Raw genomic sequence first — 16,147 nt, 5'->3', positions numbered from 1 at the left:
ACAGACAGAACCCCTACCCTGATCCCAGCAACAGACAGGGCTACCAGGAAGCAGGCGAGAGACAGGAGCTCACTTACCTGCTGCAGACGTGATCAATAAGCAGGGAGACAGAGTCCAAACTATTGTCTAGTTTTGTATTGTGGTAGAGGCACCGATCTCTCTGCAGCTCCACCGCTTGACGCAGCAGCGTTTGCAGGCGTCTGGGGGGCAGCATCACGGATGGTGGCAGGTATGCTTGGGAGAAAAAGAAAATATTCAAGCAATATGGAGACTATATAAATCTTCATCTATCCGCCACCTTTTACCAGCCCAATGCAAACAGTTACACACAGCCGACTACCAACACCTGTGTGATGGAAGCACACATCTGTACGTAGCTGTGGCTGGGTTTGGGTCTGCACCCTGTGCCCCATTTGGTTTGCACAAAAACCATCAATGGCATAAGTCGTTTTGGGAAGAGTATGATACCAGGGAAGACAAAGTAATTAGATAAGAAGTCCAGGAAAAGCTTAAGTGCACACTACAAGGTAAAACTGACAAGTAAGAAAAAGAAAGCGCTGGTATAAAAGGGGTAACAGGGCAGCTAGAAGGGGGAGGAGTCAGAAGTACTTACTCTGGAGTTTATCGAGCAGCTTTGAGCGTGACACCGTCCCTTTACCTTCCCACTCGGCCTTGGCGCGCAGGTCTTCTGCATGGCTACACATTAAATACCTGCCGTGATAACACAAATTACTGTACAACAAACTGGCCTATCAATGTGGAGGGCACAGTACCGAGCAAGGTCTGTTCTCCAGTGCGTTTTACCCCCATAACTGTCCATATCACTCCTAATGTAGAGTACCTGGTATCTGTCTTTTCATTGTGTTACTACTAAATGCCATATACAGGAGCACGGCGAGGTCTAGAAGGTGCAGCTTGAGCACTAAGCTCTCTATGGCTTCAAGTCTGCTGGCCGTGCACCCTCCGGGGTTGACCGATTTACCTCCCGATAGGAAGCAAGCATAGGACAAAAGCATGCTGGATTCAAGGGCCTCCTCAATTATAGCCAGGAAAATCAGGTCTGCTTTTTATTTTTGTTTTAACTAGAGATGAGCGGGTTCGGTTTTACTCGGATTTACTCGGGTATTTCGGGCTTTGCTTATTGGCTATCCAAAACGCGTGACATCCGTGAACCAATAAGATGCCGTTTCGAGCCCCGAGTAAATCAGAGTAAAACCGAACCCGCTCATCTCTAGTTTTAACTAACTTTATTTAAAAAGCAAAAAAAGGGCAAATCAAAAAGGGAGGCAAAACCTGCTGAACAGTTCCACTTAGACTGAAGACTCAGTTACCACATGTCTGCATTTGCGTGTGTACGGTGTACAACTTTGCACTGTGGCTTATCTAAATGGCATCCATTTAAGCAGTAATTAGCACTACGTTTATCAAGTAGGCGGCCCTCACTGTACACAATGGGAAGAGTCTGTGCACGGACACAAGCGCCAGGTTTCAGCATACAGCGAAATTACGCATTTTAGTGCATTTCCATCCTATGCGTCGTAAAGAAATGGGCCGGACCAGTCTTTCCGCGAAATAGGGCGTTTCATGGCAGCAACAATGTAAGCACACAGAATCGCCCTGACCTGTGGAAGAGTCACGGGCATGTGTCTAAATCTCTGCCATGCATACAGCAAAGCAAAGCCAGTGTCTGACGTACCTCTCGCTCCTGGTATGGGGCTGGTGCGAATGACAAAAGTTGGCTTCACGGCTACCCGCTTGCAGACGCACAAACCCCCACATTAGTCGAATCTGACATTAGCATCGAGCTTCCACAACTACAGCCACATTGCATGGGACTCCGAATCGGGCCCATTCTGGAACAATCAGAATTCTCCCCTAATCAATCTGCATAAAATGAAGCCCTGGAATCACAGCCGGGAAACAGCCTCTTACCCACTGAGAATATGAATTCTCTCTGTATTGTATTTCAGCGGTGTCAGCTCACAGCGCAAGACCTGCAGGGCTTCCAGAACCTTCCCATCCTCCAAGTACTCCAGATACTTCTGTTGCAGCAGCAAGAACTTCATCCTCTGGAAGAGTTACAAGATTGTACAGTCATAGGCAGCCCTGTACACTGGTTATCAATACATTCAATATATTCACCGCTCACATTAGATTGACATAAGCCCTACTGCTCTAGGAACCAGGGGTTTGAAGTCCACAAGACAGCGCCCTCTGCTGGGTGGAGGTCATACGCACACTTGCAAAACACACAAGGTAACATAACCCGTCCAATACTACTGCTCCCTGCGACATTAAAGTATTTTGGTAGCGACAGATAAAAGGTAAATTGCAAAATAGAGCACTTCAACTGATTAATTACACCGACAGAGCAGACTTAGGTTTTAGGATTTAGGTCCTTATTTTTATGGAATGGCCAGATATAGGACAATGGTGTTTATTTCGAAAGAAGACGATGGAAACTGAAGTTACTTGAGGTAATGCTACAGAGAAAACGCTGGGAGCGTTTCCCCACCGGAAACTAGTGAGTGACAGACGACATTATGGCGCCGTCACAGTGCGGGTAAGGTTTCAGTTAACCAGTCACTATAAAAAAGAAGCTGCGGATAATGACTAAATGAGGGCCATACCTGTGCCCCTCCTCAGGTGTCTGGTGGGGTTGGAAGGGTCCTTAATAAGGTTACACCTCTGCTGCCCTGCATTGGTTGCTTTATTCACACTGCGGCCAATGCAGGGTTGTGCGGTTGTATACTGCACATAGTCTGGAGGTGAGCAAACGTAAATTCAGGCGATGGGGGCGCACAAAATTATCATACCTAAAGTAGCAGCTGAAAAATCTTTACTGGGTGGTTAGTGGGCATTGACACCTAAGACCAATCACTGGGAAAAACCAGAAAGTGGAAACACCAGACTTTTATAGGGAAACCACCCTTCCTATACTGCAAGAGGGGGCGTAAAACTGATGTGGAGGCCCATAAAATTCTAATGGATGACAACCACCATTTGGAAGGTCAGCAGTGAAGTAGGTTATAGGTATTCGTATACTTTCCTGTAGGCTACATCCAATACTTACCCCTAGTGAAGGCCGCAAATCTGCTGGCTTGACCAGTTCATGAGTAAGTAGCACAATTACATACACACACTGTATATGCTTTCCAATTGAGAAAAACATAATAATGAGGAATTTGATAGAAGAGTTAAATCATTTTGGCCTTAGGACTGATTCAGTACGAAAAGAACACATGTAAGTTTTGTCCGAACTGCGTAGAAGCCGTAAGAGTAGCCAAAGACTTCGCTGTGGTCCTCACTGATGTCGCTGGCTACTAGGGAATAAGCTAACCATATGGTAACGGCTATCAGTTCAGGCCGCAAAGTGTCTGCCAGCAGTGAGTTTAGGTGATCGGTACAAATGAAAGAAAACTCCCGTGCAACACATTTTCCCTGATATCTCCCTCTTCAGGCTCCTGGAGCATTCTGAAGCTCCACAGGTGGTCAGGAAACTGCTGATCAGCCGAGCAAAGAATGCTAGCATCTAACCTACACATGCTCTGCTCAATGTCAGGTGATTTCCCCTTACAGATACCCTTTTAGACATCCTCCAAAATCCCGGGATTTTGCACATGAACGCACACCAACCAGGGATTTTAGCGTGTCCTACCCCTTTCAGATTCACAATAGCCGGGTTCCAAGTGCGACACAGCTTGAAACCCCTTGCGGCCCGCCCCAGCGTATTGTTGGGTTGGTGACGTCACTGCTGACGCTACCGGAGGCGGCGCATTGACCCGGCTTATGCGTTCATACTGCATGCATCCCGGGTCGATTCCGGCTTCAACCCAGGACGAGACCCAGGATTAAATGACGGGACGCTCGACCCGGGATATTCTTCAGGACCCTTTCACACCGAGCAAATTACCAGGTTGATGCGTGTTCATGTGCAATGACCCGGGAAATATTCGTCAGTGTGAAAGGGGTATGAAAGGCCCCAACCCGGGAACACGATCCCAGGTTACAGACCCTGCAATTGACCAGGGATTATCCCGGGACTTAAGTCATGGGGAAACAACACGGCTTAGGTCTGAATGGTGCGATTCGGGAATTCACTTCCAGGTCGCACCTAGATGCCTCCGATTCGTGTTTGGACTGCTGGAAGGGGCGGGGCTGCCTGGATGGGTAGCGAGTAGAAGCAGCCGGCGCAGACTATTGTGGCGAGAGCGAGTGCCATGTGTGCGTTATAGAGATACAGTGGGGCAAAAAAGTATTTGGATAGCCACAGATTGTGCAAGTTGACCCACTTAAAAAGATGAGGGGGCTGTAATTTCCATCATAGGTACACTTCATGTGTGCAAGAGACAGAGCATGGAAAAATAAAAAAGCCATGTGTGCAAGAGACAGAGCCTGGGGGGAAAAAAAAAAAAGCCATGTGTGCGAGAGACGGAGAACGAAAAAAAAAAAAAACGTGTGCGAGAGACAGAGCATGGAAAAAAAATAAAAAAGCCATGTGTGCGAGAGACAGAGGATGGGGGGGAAAAAAAAAGAGCCATGTGTGCGAGACACAATCTGGAAAAAAAAAAACCCATATAGAACCAGATAGAAGAGCTTCTTAACCACTTAACTGGCTAATATTTTGAAAATAAATTGCTCCGAAATTATAATTTTTGATTGAATTAGTTCAAGAACATCTAGTTAAAAACTTAACCAACAATTTTATTTAAGAAAAAAAAATGTCCATTTTTTTTCTTTTTTGCAACACAGTATACCATACAAATAGCTTATTTTTTCAAATGCATGAACTTGAACTTTGAACACTTTTAAACTACTTAGGAAAAAAAAAAGAAGCCATGTGTGCGAGAGACCGAGCCATGTGTGCGAGAGACCGAGCATGGAAAAAAAAAAGCCATGTGTGCGAGAGACAGAGCATGGGGAAAAAAAAGCCATGTGTGCGAGAGACAGAGCATGGGGGAAAAAATAAAATAAAAAAAGCCGTGTGCGCGAGAGACTGAGCCGTGTGTGCGAGAGACTGAGCCGTGTGTGCGAGAGACAGAATCTGGGGGGGGGGGGGGGGGGGGAAGCCATGTGTGCAAGAGAAACAATCTGGAAAAAAAAAGCCATGTGTGCAAGAGACACAATCTGGAAAAAAAAGCCATGTGTGCGAGAGACACAATCTGGAAAAAAAAAAGCCATGTGTGCGAGAGACAGAATCTGGAGAAAAAAAAAGCCATGTGTGCGAGAGACAGAATCTGGAAAAAAAAGCCATGTGTGCGAGAGACAGAATCTGGAAAAAAAAGCCATGTGTGCGAGACACAGAATCTGGAAAAAAAAGCCATGCGTGCGAGAGACAGAATCTGGAAAAAAAAAAATCCATATAGAACCAGATAGAAGAGCTTCTTAACCACTTAACTGGCTAATATTTTTCCAAAAAAAATGCTCCGAAATTGTCATTTTTTTTTATTGAATTAGTTCAAGAACATCTAGTTAAAAACTTAACCAACACAATTTTATTTAAGAAAAAAAAAATGTCCATTTTTTTTTTCCTTTTTTGCAACACAGTATACCATACAAATAGCTTATTTTTTTCAAATGCATGAACTTCAACTTTAAACACTTTTAAACTACTTAGGACTTATGTAAAACTTATTTAACAGTTATTTAAGGTATAATGGAACATAAGAATTTTTTTTCAGTATGATAGACTTTGAAACAAGGCACAGCACACAGTCCAACGTTACACTCTCTGCAGTAGAACCGTGTCTCTGCGTATTTTTTTGCCACTTTCATCTCTTTTAGAGCAGCAAACGGCACATTTTCTGGCTGGATTGTCTCTTTTTTTCTGTAGCAGGGACAAACTCTGGGAAATGCCTGTCAGCCGTAAGGGGTTCGGGCTAGGTCCTGGCCGACCGCGTTTAGCTGTGCAGGGCTGTGATGTGTGGTGCTGCTCTATTAGCAACTCGGCCAGCTCCAGTCTAAATTGAAGGTGGGTTTTACCACCTCCATTTTTTTTATACAGTTTGTAAGCATTCCAAATTGCTTGGTCTAAAAGGTGGGTAAATATTTTTATGTAATATTTCTTCCCCCCTTTTACGACTTATGGAATAATTAGTAATGTGCTGGTCTGCACGGTCAACCCCACCCATTGTCAAATTGTAATCAACAGCCTGTGGTTTGACTTTGAATGTGTGGGATCTTTCAATTTCTACAAGTTCCATGTTATGAATGGTAGATAGGATACAGACATCTTTTTCGTCTCTCCACCTCATCACACACACTTTCCCCCTTTGAAAACCCACAATATCTCCCTTTTGCAGCTTTTTCTTCTTCAGAGCTTCAGGGACTTCTTTTCTGGTCATCCTCAGGGTCCCATAAGTGTCAGTCCGATGGGTCAGCAATATATCGGCAAGCTGAGGGGATGTATAAAAATTGTCTGTTGTGAGGCAATATCCCTTATTGGAGTAAGGGCTTCATCAGCGTCATTACTATTTGTGCAGATAATGGTAAATCTTTGTATTCTGCATCCATTATAGTGAGTGAGTGAGTATATATATATATAAATAAATAAATAATGCTGGACCAAATATATCCTGACTTTGCTTCACACAGCATGTACATTTTTATTCCACACCTGGATCTTTTAGTTGGTATATACTGCTTCCACCCCAGTCTGCCTTTGTAAATCAGCAGACTTTCGTCAATGCAAACGTCTCGTTCTGGGGTCAGTAGTTCAGAGAATGCTTGGTTGAGTATGAGTAAACAGGCCATATTTTCCGGATTTTGGGGTTAGGATGGGCATCTTCTTCAGCCTGATTGTCTGAAAAATGCAGGAATCTTTTTAGCAAGATAAACCTTCTGTGGGACATTACAGATGCAAAAAATGGAGATGCCAGGGCATCCCGCTTAGACCAGTACCACTCCAACAGAGGTTTTTGTATCACTCCGTGCAGCACTAGCAGGGAAATGAATACCAGCATTTCAGCAGCCATTGTTGGGACCCAATCATTGCTCCTAGAAAACTGGCTTGGAGTTGTACCACGTATGGACTGTTCAGCATACCGATTTGTTTCGGTGGTAATTAATTGGACCAAGAGGAGGTCAAAGAACAACTTGAAGTAACCCAGGATTCCATTGCGGTTACCTGTGGTTCACCTATAAAGGGAAAACGTGGTGGCGCCGGAACACAGTTGTGTGTGTCTAGTGCTCACAACTTGAGCTCAATTTCATGCTCTTCCTGCGTGGCATGCAAAAGTATTTCTTCTTCATCACTGGAACACACGTCACTTGTATCCAAATCAGAATCCAAATCCATATAATTGATGGATGACATCATAGCACTCAGTATATATAATGGATAATGATTTTCACCAAAAGATAGCTTCTGGAGTTTTATTTTAATGATCACAGGCTGTGCTGACACAGTTTAGAAAGTTGTATAGCTTTTGTGTCAATCACTGTAATAACTAACAATTGTATCACTACTTACCGCAATAATTGTTGTCTCTATCTCTCCTCAGCTACTCTGTCACAAGTCACAGTGCAGAGAGAAGAGAAATCACCTCTGTTGCTGGGGAGGATATTGAGAGGGAGTGTGGGTGTGTCCTCATAGGACTGCCTACCCTGTGTTTCTGGGAATTGATGGAGGAGGAGATTGAGAGGGAGTGTGGGTGTGTCCTCATAGGACTGCCTACCCTGTGTTGTTGGGAATTGATGGAGGAGATTGAGAGGGAGCGTGGGTGTGTCCTCATAGGACTGCCTACCCTGTGTTGTTGGGAATTGTTGGAGGAGGAGATACAGTAGTGTGTGGAAGTATGAGTAGGGTACACTTCTGTGTTACCATTGGTCAATCACTAACCATGCGCGCCAGTGCGCGATTCTGCCCTCAAAACCTAACCATGCGCGCCAGTGCGCGATTCTGGCCTCAAAACCTAACCATGCGCGCCAGTGCGCGATTCTGGCCTCAAAACCTAACCATGCGCGCCAGTGCGCGATTCTGGCCTCAAAACCTAACCATGCGCGCCAGTGCGCGATTCTGGCCTCAAAACCTAACCATGCGCGCCAGTGCCCGATTCTGGCCTCAAAACCTAACCATGCGCGCCAGTGCCCGATTCTGGCCTCAAAACCTAACCATGCGCGCCAGTGCCCGATTCTGGCCTCAAAACCTAACCATGCGCGCCAGTGCCCGATTCTGGCCTTAAAACCTAACCATGCGCGCCAGTGCCCGATTCTGGCCTCAAAACCTAACAATGCGCGCCAGTGCCCGATTCTGGCCTCAAAACCTAACCATGCGCGCCAGTGCCCGATTCTGGCCTCAAAACCTAACCATGCGCGCCAGTGCCCGATTCTGGCCTCAAAACCTAACCATGCGCGCCAGTGCCCGATTCTGGCCTCAAAACATAACCATGCGCGCCAGTGCGCAATTCTGGCCTCAAAACCTAACCATGCGCGCCAGTGCGCGATTCTGGCCTCAAAACCTAACCATGCGCGCCAGTGCCCGATTCTGGCCTCAAAACCTAACCATGCGCGCCAGTGCCCGATTCTGGTCTCAAAACCTAACCATGCGCTCCAAAACCTAACCATGCGCGCCAGTGCGCGATTCTAGCCTCAAAACCTAACCATGCGCGCCAGTGCACGATTCTGGCCTCAAAACCTAACCGTGTGCGAGTGCGCGATTCTGGGGGCAAAAATCATGTTAGCGAGTGCGCGATTCTGGGGGCAAAAATCATGTTAGCGAGTGCGCGATTCTGGGGGCAAAAATCATGTGTGCGAGTGCGCGATTCTGGGGGCAAAAATCATATGTGCGAGTGCGCGATTCTGGGGGCAAAAATCATGTTAGCGAGTGCGCGATTCTGGGGGCAAAAATCATGTGTGCGAGTGCGCGATTCTGGGGGCAAAAATCATGTGTGCAAGTGCGCGATTCTGGGGGCAAAAATCGTGTGCGAGTGCGCAATTCTGGGGGCAAAAATCATGTGTGCGAGTGCGCGATTCTGGGGGCAAAAATCATGTGTGCGAGTGCGCAATTCTGGGGGCAAAAATCATGTGTGCGAGTGCGCAATTCTGGGGGCAAAAATCATGTGTGCGAGTGCGCGATTCTGGGGGCAAAAATCATGTGTGCGAGTGCGCGATTCTGGGGGCAAAAATAAGATTTTAAACCTACCGGTAAATCTTTTTCTCCTAGTCCGTAATGTATGCTGGGGACTCCGTAAGGACCATGGGGTATAGACGGGCTCCGCAGGAGACATGGGCACTCCAAGACCTTTTAATGGGTGTGAGCTGGCTCCTCCCTCCATGCCCCTCCCCCAGACCTCAGTTATAGAACTGTGCCCAGAGGAGACGGACATTTCGAGGAAAAGGATTTTGTTAATTAAGGGGGAGATACATACCAGCTAACACCACAAACACACCGCATAACATGGTATAAAACTAAACCAGTTAACAGCATAAACAGAAATCAGAAACAGTCTGATCTCAACCGTACACAACTCTCGTGTACCTGTATCAATAACTATGTACAAGTACTGCAGATTTATGTCCGCACTGGGACGGGTGCCCAGCATCCTCTACGGACTAGGAGAAAAAGATTTACCGGTAGGTTTAAAATCTTATTTTCTCTTACGTCCTAGAGGATGCTGGGGACTCCATAAGGACCATGGGGTTTATACCAAAGCTCCAGACCGGGCGGGAGAGTGCGGACGACTCTGCAGCACCGATTGAGCAAACAGGAGGTCCTCAACAGTCAGGGTATCAAACTTGAAGAATTTTGCAAAAGTGTTTGACTTTGAACCCGACCAAGTAGCTGCTCGGCAAAGCTGTAATGCAGAGACACCTCGGGCAGCCGCCCAAGAAGAGCCCACCTTCCTAGTGGAATGGGCCTTTACCGATTTTGGTAACGGCAATCCTGCCGTAGAATGAGCCTGCTGAATCGTGTTACAGATCCAGCGTGCAATAGTCTGCTTGGAAGCAGGAGCGCCAACCTTGTTGGCCGCATATAGGACAAACAGAGCCTCTGTTTTCCTAATACGAGCCGTTCAGGCTACATATATTTTTAAAGCCCTGACTACATCAAGGGACTTGGAATCCTCCAAGAAATCCGTAGCCACCGGAACTACAATAGGTTGGTTCATGTGAAACGACGAAACCACCTTAGGTAGAAATTGTGGACGAGTTCTCAATTCCACTCTATCCACATGGAAAATCAGATAGGGGCTCTTGTGCGACAAGGCCGCCAATTCTGACACCCGCCTTGCAGATGCCAAGGCCAATAACATGACCACTTTCCACGTGAGAAATTTTAACTCAACAGTTTGAAGTGGTTCAAACCAATGTGATTTAAGAAACTGCAACACCACGTTTAGGTCCCACGGTGCCACTGGGGGCACAAAAGGAGGTTGGATGCGCAGTACACCTTTCACAAAAGTCTGTACTTCTGGAAGAGAGGCCAATTCCTTCTGAAAGAATATTGATAAGGCCGAAATCTGCACCTTAATGAAACCTAACTTTAGGCCCATATCCACTCCTGTCTGTAGAAAATGGAGAAAACGACCCAGCTGGAATCTTCCGTAGGAGCATTCTTGGATTCACACCAAGACACATACTTCCTCCAGATACAGTGATAGTGTTTCGCCGTTACTTCCCTACTCCTACTGAAATAGGAAGGATGACTTCTCATGGAATACCTTTCCTAGCTAGGATCTGGTGTTCAACCGTAATCGCGGTAAGTGCTGGAACACACACACGGCCCCTGTCGTAACAGGTCCTCTCTGAGAGGAAGAGGCCAAGGATCTTCCGTAAGCATTTCCTGAAGATCTGGATACCAGGCCCTTCAAGGCCAATCTGGAACAATGAGTATCGTCTGAACCTTTGTTCTTCTTATGATTCTCAATATTTTTGAGATGAGTGGAAGTGGAGGGAACACATAGACCGCCTGGTACACCCATGGTGTGACTAGCGCGTCCACTGCTATTGCCTGAGGGTCCCTCGAACTGAAACAATATGTCCTTCTTGTTGAGGCATGACCCATCATGTCTATTTGAGGGAGTCCCCAGCAACTTCTGCATAGACCTCTTGATGAAGACCCCACTCTCCTGGATGGAGATCGTGTCTGCTGAGGAAGTCTGCTTCCCAGTTGTCCACTCCCGGAATGAATACCGCAGACAGAGCGCTTACATGATTTTCCGCCCAGCGAAGAATCCTCGTTGCCTCCACCATTGCTGCTCTGCTCCTTGTTCCGCTCTGGCGGTTTACATGCGCCACGGCTGTGATATTGTCTGACTGGATCAGAACGGGTAGGTTGCGAAGGAGATGCTCCGCCTGTCTCAGGCATCCGTGGTCACGAGAACCCAATCTTGAATTCCAAACCTGCGACCCTCTAGAAGGTGAGCACTCTGGAGCCACCACAGGAGAGATACCCTGGCCCTGGGGGACAGGCTTATCATCTGATGCATTTGGAGATGGGACCCTGACCACTAGCTCAGTAGTTCCCACTGAAAAGTTCTTGCATGGAACCTGCCAAACGGAATGGCCTCGTAGGCCGCCACCATCTTTCTCAACACTCGAGTGCATTGATGAATCGACACTCGTTTTGGTTTCAGCAGAACCCTGACCATGTTCTGGAGTTCCAGAGCTTTTTCCACTCGGAGAAAAACCCTCTGCCGTTCAGTGTCCAGAATCATGCCCAAAAACGACAGCCGAGTTGTCGGCACCAACTGCGACTTTGGCAAATTTAGAAGCCAGCCGTGTTGTTGTAGCACCCTCAGAGAGAGCCACGCTCTTCAGTAATTGTTCTCTTGATCTTGCTTTTATTAGGAGATCGGCCAAGTACGGGATAATTGTGACACCTTGCTTGCGCAGGAGCACCATCATTTCTGTCATTACCTTGGTAAAAATCCTCGGGCAGTGGAAAGCCCAAACGGCAACGTCTGAAACTGGTAATGACAATACCGCTACAGTGAATCTCAGGAACGCCTGATGAGGATGATATATGGGGACATGAAGGTATGCATCCTTTATGTCTAGTGACACCATAAAATCTGTCCGGCTTCGGGACCACAAACAGGGTTGAATAGAACCCCTTTCCCTGTTGCAACTGGGGAACCTTGATAATCACTTGCTGTTGACACAGCTTTTGTATAGCCGCCGAAACTATTGCTCTCTCTGGGAGAGAAGCTTGCAAGGCCGATTTGAAAAATCGGCGTGGGGGCACCTCTTCGAACTCCAGTTTGTAGCCTTGGGACACAATTCCTATCACCCAAGGATCCAATCCCGAATGAACCCAGACCTGGCTGAAGACGGGCCCCCACCGGTGCGGACTCCGAAAGTGGGGCCCCAGCGTCATGCGGTGGATTTGGTAGAGGTCGGGGAGGACTTTTGCTCCTGGGAACTAGCCGAAGCTGGTGTTCTTTTCCCTCTGCCGAGGAAGGATGAACCGCGCCCCTTTCTGAATTTATGAGACCAAAAGGACTGCATCTGCAACGTAAGGCAGAAAAGACGACTTACCCGCGGTAGCTGTGGAAACGATTTCCGCGAGGCCTTCCCCAAACAGAACTTCACCCTTGTAAGGCAAAGCCTCCATAAGTCTCTTGGAGTCAGCATCCCCAGACCATTGGCGGGTCTACAGTGACCTCCTAGCTGAAATTGCCATGGCATTCGCTCTTGAACCCAAGAGCCCAATATCTCTCGCAGCCTCCCTCATATATAACGCTGCGTCTTTTATGTGACCTAAAGTCAACAAAACACTATCTTTATCGAGGGTGTCCGCGTCAGATGACAAGTTATCTGCCCATGCTGCAATTGCGCTCCCCACCCATGCCGACGCTACCGCCGGTCTGAGCAGGGCTCCTGTGGTCGCATAAATAGATTTTAAGGTGATCCGCAGGATCTTTTAAGGTCGCCGTGTACGGGGACGGTAGGGCCATCTTTTTGGACAAGCGCATCAGGGCCTTGTCCACAGTGGGTGAAGATTCCCACCGTAACCTGTCCTGTGAGGGTAAAGGATACGCCATTATAATTCTCTTGGGAATCTGCAGCCTTTTGTCTGGAGTTTCCCAAGCCTTTTCAAATAAAGCGTTCAGCTCATGTGAGGGGGGAAATGTTACTTCAGGTTTCTTCCCCTTAAACATAGACCCGTGTGTCCGGGACAGACGGGTCCTCTGTGATATGTAATACATCTTTTATTGCAATAATCATGTATTGAATACTCTCTGCCACCCTTGGGTGCAACTTTGCCTCATCATAGTCGACACTGGAGTCGGAATCCGTGTCGGTATCAGTGTCTGCTATCTGGGTAAAGGGACGTTTTTGGGACCCTGAAGGGTCCTGTGACAGTAAGAGCCATGGAGTGACTCCCTGGTTGGCATTTTGACTCTGCTTTGTCCAATCTCTTATGTAATAAAGCCACATTTGCATTCAAAACATTCCACGTCAACCCAATTAGCCGTCGGCGGTGCCTCCGGAGACAATACTACCATCTGCTCTGCATCCTCCCTAGAAGAGCCTTCTGCTTCAGACATGTCGACACACACGTACTGACACCCCACACACACTGGAATATATGGATATGGGGACAGACCCACAATAAAGCCCTTTGGAGAGACAGAGAAAGTTTGCCAGCTCACACCCAGCGCCCTGTGGTTCTGAAACGAAGTCCCAGACTAGTAAGCGCTTTTATAATAATATATTTTTCACCAAATTAATGTGCCCCCCCCCCCTCGTTTTGCACCTTGTTACTGGAGTACAGCAGGGGAAGAGTCCGGGAGCAGCTTCTCTGCAGCAAGCTGTGGACAAAATGGCGCTGGTTAGAGCTGAGGGAACAAGCTCCACCCCTCGATGTCGGGCTTCGGTCCCGCTGTTTCTTTATCCTGGCGGGGCTTTATATACTGCCTCTGCAGTATTTATACTTGTGCCAGCCTATATATATGAGGTAAAAATTGCTGCCCAGGGCGCCCCACCTGTGCCCTGCACCCTTGCTGTGTGTGTGTGTGTGTGTGTGTGTGTGTGTGTGTGTGTGTGTGTGTGTGTGTGTGTGTGAGCAATGGCGTGCAGCGCGACTGCTGCGCTGTACCTCACGAAGATCTGAAGTCTTCTGCCGCCTTTGAAGTCTTCTTGCTTCCTATACTCACCCGGCTTCTATCTTCCGGCTCTGCGAGGACGACGGCGGCGCGGCTCTGCGAGGACGACGGCGGCGCGGCTCTGCGAGGACGACGGCGGCGCGGCTCTGCGAGGACGACGGCGGCGCGGCTCTGCGAGGACGAACAGCGGATGACACCTGTGTTCCGACCCTCTGGAGCTAATGGTGTCCAGTAGCCTAAGAAGCAGAGCCTATCAGTAAAGTAGGTCTGCTTCTCTCTCCTCAGTCCCACGATGCAGGGAGCCTGTTGCCAGCAGTGCTCCCTGAAAATAATAAACCTAACAAATATGCTTTTTCAGAGAAACTCAGGAGAGCTCCCCTGCAGTGCATCCAGTCTCCACTGGGCACAGAATCTAACTGGGGGAGGGGCATGGAGGGAGAAGCAAGCTCATGCCCATTAAAAGGTCTTGGAGTGCCCATGTCTCCTGCGGAACCCGTCTATACCGCATGGTCCTTACGGAGTCCCCAGCATCCTCTAGGGCGTAAGAGAAACCATGTGTGCGAGTGCGCGATTCTGGGGGCAGAGCCATGTGCGCGAGTGCCAGAGCTTTTCGGGATCTGGAATTTTTTCTCTGGATTTTCACAGGACTTTTCAAATATAGCGTTTAATTCTTTTGACGCAGGGAAGGTTAGCGAGGCTTTCTTATTGTCCGTGAAGTAAGTCTCCTCAACGGGCTCAGATGGCGTGTCAGTAATGTTCAACACATCTCTAACGGCCTCAATCATGAGCTGCACCCCCCTTTGCAAGAATTACTTACCGATAATTCTATTTCTCGTAGTCCGTAGTGGATGCTGGGAACTCAGTAAGGACCATGGGGAATAGCGGCTCCGCAGGAGACTGGGCACAAAGGTAAAATCTTTAGGACTACCTGGTGTGCACTGGCTCCTCCCCCTATGACCCCCCTCCAAGCCTCAGTTAGGATACTGTGCCCGGACGAGCGTACACAATAAGGAAGGATTTTGAATCCTGGGTAAGACTCATACCAGCCACAGCAATCACACCGTACAACCTGTGATCTGAACCCAGTTAACAGCATGATAACAGAGGAGCCTCTGAAAAGATGGCTCACAACAATAATAACCAGATTTTTGTAACAATAACTATGTACAAGTATTGCAGACAATCCGCACTTGGGATGGGCGCCCAGCATCCACTACGGACTACGAGAAATAGAATTATCGGTAAGTAAATTCTTATTTTCTCTGACATCCTAGTGGATGCTGGGAACTCCGTAAGGACCATGGGGATTATACCAAAGCTCCCAAACGGGCGGGAGAGTACGGATGACTCTGCAGCACCGAATGAGAGAACTCCAGGTCCTCCTCAGCCAGGGTATCAAATTTGTAGAATTTAGCAAACGTGTTTGCCCCTGACCAAGTAGCTGCTCGGCAAAGTTGTAAAGCCGAGACCCCTCGGGCAGCCGCCCAAGATTAGCCCACCTTCCTTGTGGAATGGGCTTTTACAGATTTTGGCTGTGGCAGGCCTGCCACAGAATGTGCAAGCTGAATTGTACTACAAATCCAACGAGCAATAGTCTGCTTAGAAGCAGGAGCACCCAGCTTGTTGGGTGCATACAGGATAAACAGCGAGTCAGATTTTCTGACTCCAGCCGTCCTGGAAACATATTTTCAGGGCCCTGACTACGTCCAGCAACTTGGAGTCCTCCAAGTCCCTAGTAGCCGCAGGTACCACAATAGGCTGGTTCAAGTGAAACGCTGAAACCACCTTAGGGAGAAATTGACGAGTCCTCAATTCTGCCCTGTCCGTATGAAAAATTAGGTAAGGGCTTTTATAGGATAAAGCCGCCAATTCTGAGACACGCCTGGCTAAAGCCAGGGCTAACAGCATTACCACTTTCCATGTGAGATATTTTAAGTCCACAGTGGAGAGTGGTTCAAACCAATGTGATTTTAGGAACCCCAAAACTACATTGAGATCCCAAGGTGCCACTGGCGGCACAAAAGGAGGCTGTATATGCAGTACCCCCTTGACAAACGTCTGAACTTCAGGAACTGAAGCCAGTTCTTTCTGGAAGA

General features: G+C 47.8%; 1 protein-coding gene across 1 annotated transcript in view; it reads right to left on the bottom strand.

Annotated features, from left to right (window-relative positions):
- Nucleotides 1-16,147, bottom strand: part of WDR26 (WD repeat domain 26) — a 185,173-nt gene that overhangs the window by 46,585 nt on the left and 122,441 nt on the right. Inside the window, exons 5-7 of the mRNA XM_063919005.1 lie at nucleotides 1,933-2,069; nucleotides 614-711; nucleotides 78-234 (exon numbers count right to left, since the gene is read on the bottom strand). Coding sequence (XP_063775075.1) covers nucleotides 78-234; nucleotides 614-711; nucleotides 1,933-2,069 — 392 coding nt within the window. The remainder of the gene's footprint in view (nucleotides 1-77; nucleotides 235-613; nucleotides 712-1,932; nucleotides 2,070-16,147) is intronic.

The sequence above is a fragment of the Pseudophryne corroboree genome, chromosome 4 (genome assembly GCF_028390025.1).
Source record: "Pseudophryne corroboree isolate aPseCor3 chromosome 4, aPseCor3.hap2, whole genome shotgun sequence".
NCBI lineage: Eukaryota > Metazoa > Chordata > Amphibia > Anura > Myobatrachidae > Pseudophryne > Pseudophryne corroboree.
Note: the sequence above shows the minus strand (reverse complement) of the source record. Positions and strands in the feature narration are given on the sequence as shown.